The 8422-nt window shown below is 55.0% G+C and overlaps 1 protein-coding gene across 1 annotated transcript; it reads right to left on the bottom strand.

The window, feature by feature from the left end:
* Nucleotides 1–7641: 7641 nt before the first annotated feature.
* On the bottom strand, nucleotides 7642–8422 carry LOC121860814. Its single transcript, XM_042358200.1, has 2 exons — nucleotides 8144–8422; nucleotides 7642–7821 (listed from the first exon to the last, which is right to left on the bottom strand). Exons 1-2 carry the CDS (start codon nucleotides 8420–8422, stop codon nucleotides 7642–7644), a joined length of 459 nt encoding a protein of 152 aa, XP_042214134.1.

Here is an 8422-nt window from a genome sequence, read left to right as displayed (position 1 = left end):
CAGCCTCAGAGACCACACTCAGCCAGACACCGCCTCAGAGACCAACACACAGCCTCCAGAGACATCACACAGCCTCAGGGACCATCACACACAGCCTCAGAGCAACACACAGCCTCAGAGACCAACACACAGCCCCACAGAGACACACTGCCCCAGAGACCATCACAGACGCCCCAGAGACCATCACACAGCCTCAGAGACCATCACACAGCCCCAGAGACCAACACACAGCCCCAGAGACCATCACACAGCCCCAGAGACCAACACACAGCCCCAGAGACCATCACACAGCCTCAGAGACCAACACACAAGCCCCAAGAGACCACACACACAGCCCCAGAGAGACCAACACACAGCCTCCAGAGACCATCACACAGCCTCAGAGAGACCAACACACAGCCCCGAGACCATCACACAGCCCCAGAGACCAACACAGCCTCAGAGACCAACCCAGCCCCAGAGACCATCACACAGCCCAGAGACCATCACGCCCCAGAGACCAACACACAGCCCAGAGACACACAGCCGAGACCAACACACAGCCCCAAGACCATCACAGCCCCAGAGACCAACACAGCCCCAGAGACCACACAAGAGACCATCACACAGCCCCAGAGACCAACACAGCCCCAGAGACCATCACACAGCCCCAGAGACCAACACACAGCCCCAGAGACCAACACACAGCCTCCAGAGACCATCACACAGCCCCAGAGACCATCACACAGCCCCAGAGACCAACACACAGCCCCAGAGACCATCACACAGCCCCAGAGACCATCCACAGCCCCAGAGACCAACACACAGCCCCAGAGACCGACCATCACACAGCCCCAGAGACCATCACACAGCCTCAGAGACCAACACACAGCCCCAGAGACCATCACACAGCCTCAGGACCACACAGCCCAGAGACCATCACACAGCCCCAGAGACCACCACACAGCCCCAGAGACCATCACACAGCCCCAGAGACCATCACACAGCCCCCAGAGACCAACACACAGCCCCAGAGACCAACACACAGCCCAGAGACCCACCAGACCACACAAGCCAAGACCAACACACAGCCCCGAGACCACACACAGCCCAGAGACCATCACACAGCCCAGAGACCAACACACAGCCTCAGAGAACCAACACACAGCCCCAGAGACCAACACACAGCCCCAGAGACCAACACACAGCCGAGACCATCACACAGCCCCAGAGACCAACACACAGCCTCAGAGACCATCACACAGCCTCAGAGACCATCACACACAGCCTCAGAGACCAACACAGCCTCAGAGACCAACACACAGCCCCAGAGACCATCACACAGCCCCAAGACCAACACACAGCCCCGAGACCATCACAGCCCCAGAGACCAACACACAGCCTCAGGAACCATCACACAGCCCCAGAGACCATCCACAGCCTCAGAGACCATCACACAGCCCCAGAGACCATCACACAGCCCCAGAGACCATCACACAGCCCCAGAGACCATCACACAGCCCCAGAGACCAACACAGCCTCAGAAACCAACACACAGCCCCAGACCATCACACAGCCCCAGAGACCAACACACAGCCTCAGAGACCAACACACAGCCCCAGGAGACCATCACACAGCCCCAGAGACCAACACACAGCCCCAGAGACCAACACTCAGCCCCAGAGACCATCACACAGCCCCAGAGACCAACACACAGCCCCAGAGACCATCACACAGCCCCAGAGACCAACACACAGCCCCAGAGACCATCACACAGCCCCAGAGACCAACACACAGCCCCAGAGACCAACACACACAGCCTCAGAGACCAACACAGCCTCAGAGACCATCACACAGCCCCAGAGACCATCACACAGCCTCAACACACAGCCTCAGAGACCAACCACAGCCTCAGAGACCAACACACAGCCTCAGAGACCAACACTCAGCCCCAGAGACCATCACACAGCCTCAGAGACCAACACACAGCCTCAGAGACATCCACAGCCTCAGACCAACACAGCCTCAGAGACCAACACACAGCCTCAGAGACCATCACACAGCCTCAGAGACCAACACACAGCCTCAGAGACCAACACTCAGCCCCAGAGACCATCACTGAGCCCGCACACACAGCCCCAGAGACCATCACACGCCTCAGAGACCATCACACAGCCCCAGAGACCAACACAAGCCCCGGAGACCATCACACAGCCCCAGAGACCAACACACAGCCCCAGAGACCATCACACAGCCCAGACCAACACACAGCCCCAGGACCATCACACAGCCCAAGACACCTCAGCCAGACCACTCACAGCCTCAGAGACCAACACACAGCCTCAGAGACCATCACACAGCCTCAGAGACCAACACAGCCTCAGAGACCAACACCAGCCCCAGAGACCATCACATACCCCAGAGACCATCACACAGCCCCAGAGACCAACACACAGCCCCAGAGACCTAAACACAGCCCCAGAGACCATCACACAGCCCCAGAGACCAACACACAGCCCCAGAGACCATCACACAGCCCCAGAGACCAACACACAGCCCCAGAGACCACACAGCCCCAGAGACCAACACACAGCCCCAGAGACCAACACACAGCCCTCAGAGACCAACACACAGCCTCAGAGACCATCACACAGCCCCAGAGACCATCACACAGCCCAGAGACCATCACAGCCCCAGAGACCATCACACAGCCCCAGAGACCATCACAGCCCCAGAGACCATCACACAGCCCCAGAGACCAACACACAGCCCAGAGACCACCAACAGCCCCGAGCCAGCCCAGGGACCATCACACAGCCTCAGAGACCAACACAGCCTCAGAGACCATCACACAGCCTAGAGACCAACACAGCCTCAGAGACAACACCAGCCTCAGGAGACCATCACAGCCCAGAGACCATCACACAGCCCCAGAGACCATCACACAGCCCCAGAGACCATCACACAGCCCAGAGACCATCACACAGCCCCAGAGACCATCAACAGCCCCAGAGACCATCACACAGCCTCAGAGACCAACACACAGCCCCAGAGACCAACACACAGCCTCAGAGACCATCACACAGCCCCAGAGACCATCACACAGCCTCAGAGACCAACACACAGCCCCAGAGACCATCACACAGCCTCAGACCACCACACAGCCCTACACCATCACACAGCCCCAGAGACCATCACACAGCCCCAGAGACCATCACACAGCCCCAGAGACCACCACAGCCCCAGAGACCATCACACAGCCCCAGAGACCATCACACAGCCCCAGAGACCATCACACAGCCCCAGAGACCATCACACAGCCCCAGAGACCATCACACAGCCCCAGAGACCATCACACAGCCCCAGAGACCATCACACAGCCCCAGAGACCAACACACAGCCCCAGAGACCATCACACAGCCCCAGAGACCATCACACAGCCCCAGAGACCATCACACAGCCCCAGAGACCATCACACAGCCCCAGAGACCATCACACAGCCTCAGAGACCAACACACAGCCCCAGAGACCATCACAGGACCACACACAGCGAGCCACCCCCAGAGACCATCACACAGCCCCAGAGACCATCACACAGCCCCAGAGACCACCCACACGCCCCTGAGACCATCACACAGCCCCAGAGACCATCACACAGCCCAGAGACCAACACACAGCCCCAGAGACCATCACACAGCCCCAGAGACCAACACACAGCCCCAGAGACCATCACACAGCCCCAGAGACCAACACACAGCCCTCAGAGACCATCACACAGCCCCAGAGAGACCATCACACAGCCTCAGAGACCATCACAGCCCCAGAGACCATCACACAGCCCCAGAGACCATCACACAGCCCCAGAGACCATCCCACAGCCCCAGAGACCAACACACAGCCCCAGAGACCATCACACAGCCCCAGAGACCATCACACAGCCCCAGAGACCATCACACGCGAGACATCACACAGCCTCAGAGACCAAACACCCCAGAGACCATCACACAGCCCCAGAGACCATCACACAGCCTCAGAGACCAACACACAGCCCCAGAGACCATCACACAGCCCCAGAGACCATCACACAGCCTCAGAGACCAACACACAGCCCAGGAGACCATCACACAGCCCCAGAGACCAACACACAGCCCCAGAGACCATCACACAGCCCCAGAGACCAACACACAGCCTCAGAGACCATCACACAGCCCCAGAGACCATCACACAGCCCCAGAGACCATCACACAGCCCCAGAGACCATCACACAGCCCCAGAGACCATCACACAGCCCCAGAGACCATCACACAGCCCCAGAGACCATCACACAGCCTCAGAGACCAACACACAGCCCCAGTGACCATCACACAGCCCCAGAGACCATCACACAGCCCCAGAGACCATCACACAGCCCCAGAGACCATCACACAGCCTCAGAGACCAACACACAGCTCCAGAGACCATCACACAGCCCCAGAGACCACACACAGCCCCAGAGACCATCACACAGCCTCAGAGACCAACACACAGCCCCAGAGTACAACACACAGCCCCACACAGCCCAGAGACCATCACACAGCCCCAGAGACCATCACAGCCCCAGAGACCAACACACAGCCCCAGAGACCATCACACAGCCCCAGAGACCATCACACAGCCCCAGAGACCATCACACAGCCCCAGAGACCATCACACAGCCCCAGAGACCATCACACAGCCTCAGAGACCAACACACAGCCTCAGAGACCACAGCCTCAGAGACCATCACACAGCCCCAGAGACCATCACACAGCCCCAGAGACCATCACACAGCCCCAGAGACCATCACACAGCCCCAGAGACCATCACACAGCCTCAGAGACCACTACACAGCCCCAGAGACCAACACAGCCCCAGAGACCATCACACAGCCCCAGAGACCATCACAGCCCCAGAGACCATCACACAGCCTCAGAGACCAACACACAGCCCCAGAGACCATCACACAGCCCCAGAGACCATCACACGCCCCAGAGACCATCACACAGCCCCAGAGACTAACACACAGCCCCAGAGACCATCACACAGCCCCAGAGACCATCACACAGCCCCAGAGACCATCACACTGCCTCAGAGACCATCACACAGCCCCAGAGACCATCACACATTCCCAGAGACCAACACACAGCCCCAGAGACCATCACACAGCCCCAGACATCACACAGCCTCAGAGACCATCACAGCCCCAGAGACCAACACACAGCCTCAGAGACCATCACACAGCCCCAGAGACCATCACACAGCCTCAGAGACCAACACACAGCCTCAGAGACCATCACACAGCCCCAGAGACCACACAGCCCCAGAGACCATCACACAGCCTCAGAGACCAACACACAGCCTCAGAGACCAACACACAGCCCCAGAGACCATCACACAGCCTCAGAGACCATCACACAGCCTCGAGACCATCACACAGCCTCAGAGACCATCACACAGCCTCAGAGACCATCACACAGCCTCAGAGACCATCACACAGCCCCAGAGATCATCACACAGCCCCAGAGACCATCACACAGCCTCAGAGACCATCACACAGCCCCAGAGACCATCACACAGCCTCAGACCATCACACAACCTCAGAGACCATCACACAGCCCCAGAGACCAACACACAGCCCCAGAGACCAACACACAGCCTCAGAGACCATCACACAGCCCAGGAGACCATCACACAGCCCCAGAGACCATCACACAGCCCCAGAGACCATCACACAGCCCCAGAGAACCATCACACAGCCCCAGAGACCATCACACAGCCTCAGAGACCATCACACAGCCCCAGAGACCAACACACAGCCCCAGAGACCATCACACAGCCTCAGAGACCATCACACAGCCTCAGAGACCAACACACAGCCTCAGAGACCATCACACAGCCCCAGAGACCATCACACAGCCTCAGAGACCATCACACAGCCAGAGACCATCACACAGCCTCAGAGACCATCACACAGCCTCAGAGACCAACACACAGCCTCAGAGACCAACACACAACACCATTACCTAATTGTCCAAGAACAATTAATCAGATTGCCCGGGGACCAGCATCTGTCTGTCTGGTTACAGCATTGGAGAAAAATACTACACTTCCAACGAAATATTCCATCGCCATTCATCTGCTGGGTACTTAATTCTGTTATCCTTACAATTTATCGTATGGGAATTTACATATTGCATGGGTTGCCACTCTGATTGCAGCATTTTTGGATACTTTTATCGAAATTCCAGCGAAGTGTGTTCTAGTGTTTCATCATTTGGAAATTATTTTGTTATGGGCGTTAAATTCTGGATTTTTTGTGAATTATGGAATATCAATGGGTATGTTGCATTACCTGCCTCTGGTTACCGCAGCCGAGACACTTTTTGATCGCCTGAATATTAGTCACCCTTCTAATTTATTTCATCTGGGGAGGGGGTAGGTTATGTTAAGTTAACGTCAGCAACAAGTGTACATGTCCGTCAGCCAGAAGTGTCAGCAACAGAAACAACTGACACAACATTAGTCAACAAGTTTCAATATCTGGGGAGGTAAGAAAAAGGAGGAACACCCAGGTGGCAACACTCGTGCAATAATCCTGCAACAGATCAATGTAGAGAAGCAGCTGTATGTCTCTCACCTATGTTGATGAGATCCTCAGTGTGCAATATTTCCTGGCTGGGAGAAGCGCACACACAGACCAACTCTGTCTCACTACAGCTGTAAATATCGTGACGTCCACTTCCCCTACTGATGCGGGGCTAACCCACCCATAAGTTGTGCAAAATACACGCGTTTGAGGGCCACGCGTGCTGTGATTGGTGCTCGTTCATAATGACGTCGCCTTATACCCACACAACTACAAGGTTAAGTTAGGTTAGGTTTTATTTTAGTTTGTTTATGTTGATTAGGTTAGGTTAACTTAAGACAGGTGGTATAGGTTATATACCAGCATACGCCATGGTATTCAACAACCATCATCATACGTCATGCCCGCATAAGAGTGGATATTTCCCCCTCTCGGTACCACCACAATACTCGGTGCAATAACCTAACCCAGACCAAGAGGGATTTTATGTGCCGGATTTATGAGGCCGTCATGAGTGAGGCTGTCATGTGGAAGGTTATCATGAGTGAGGTTGTCATGCGGAAGGCTGTCATGAGTGAGGCTGTCATGAGGGAGGTTGTCATGCGGAAGGCTGTCATGAGTGAGGCTGTCATGTGGAAGGTTATCATGAGTGAGGTTGTCATGCGGAAGGCTGTCATGAGTGAGACTGTCATGAGTGAGGCTGTCATGAGGGAGGTTGTCATGAGGGAGGTTGGCATGTGGAAGGCTGGAGTGTGTGGCTATATGTCTGGCCACACACTTTACATTTAGTTTTGTTTACATCTGCCTGAGGGATATACTGCCAGAGACACTTATATCCTGACCTTAGTCTAGCGGTTACAACATCTTGTAATCTTGTGATCTTGTTACTTGCTCCATATACATGTTTTACTTGATACATCTCTATTTGTGTCAAAGTTATGAAACAGTGCAGCAGCCCTTCTGTTAGTGAGGTAACAACAGTGTAACAGCCGACCTCCTATATCCATTTTGGATAGTTCATACAATATAAATTGTCAATATCAAATGCAGGTTTTAGGTCAAGAAATGTGGTGGTCAGGGTTGAAAACAGTCTGGTCAGGCTTGACAACAGTCTGGTCAGGGGTGCCAACAATCTGGTCAGGGGTGCTAACAATCTGGTCAGGGGTGCCAACAATCTGATCATGGGTGCCAACAATCTGGTCAGGGGTGCCAACAATCTTGGTAGCTGGTGCTACAATCTGGTCCAGAATTGCCAATAATCTGATCATGGGTTTCTTTTTAGAGCACCCCTTGTGTAAGGTGAAGCGCAGAAGCGTTTACAGCTCCCAACAGGGAAGCATGCTAAGTTCATGCTTGCCTTTATGTCTCATGAGTTAAGGGCTTAGAAGCGTGCCAATAATCTGGTCAAGGGTGCCAACTATCTGGTCAGGGGTGCCAACAATCTGGTCAGGGGTGCCAACAATCTTGTTAGGGGTGCCAACAATCTGGTCAGGGGTGCCAACAATCTGGTCAGGGGTGCCTTAGTCTGGTCAGGACGACTATCTGGTCAGGGGTTGTAACGTCTGAGTCAGGAACAACAATCTGGTCAGGGGTGCCAACAATCTGGTCAAGGGTGCCAACTATCTGGTCAGGGGTGCCAACAATCTGGTCAGGGGTGCCAACAATCTGGTCAAGGGTGCCAACTATCTGGTCAGGGGTGCCAACAATCTGGTCAGGGGTGCCAACAATCTTGTTAGGGGTACCAACAATCTGGTCAGGGGTGCCAACAATCTTGTTAGGGGTGCCAACAATCTGGTCAGGGGTGCCAACAATCTTGTTAGGGGTGCCAAGTGTCGTCAT

The sequence above is a fragment of the Homarus americanus genome, unplaced genomic scaffold (assembly GCF_018991925.1).
Source record: "Homarus americanus isolate GMGI-L3 unplaced genomic scaffold, GMGI_Hamer_2.0 scaffold23617, whole genome shotgun sequence".
Lineage (NCBI taxonomy): Eukaryota > Metazoa > Arthropoda > Malacostraca > Decapoda > Nephropidae > Homarus > Homarus americanus.
This window is presented reverse-complemented; position numbering and strand designations above follow the sequence as displayed.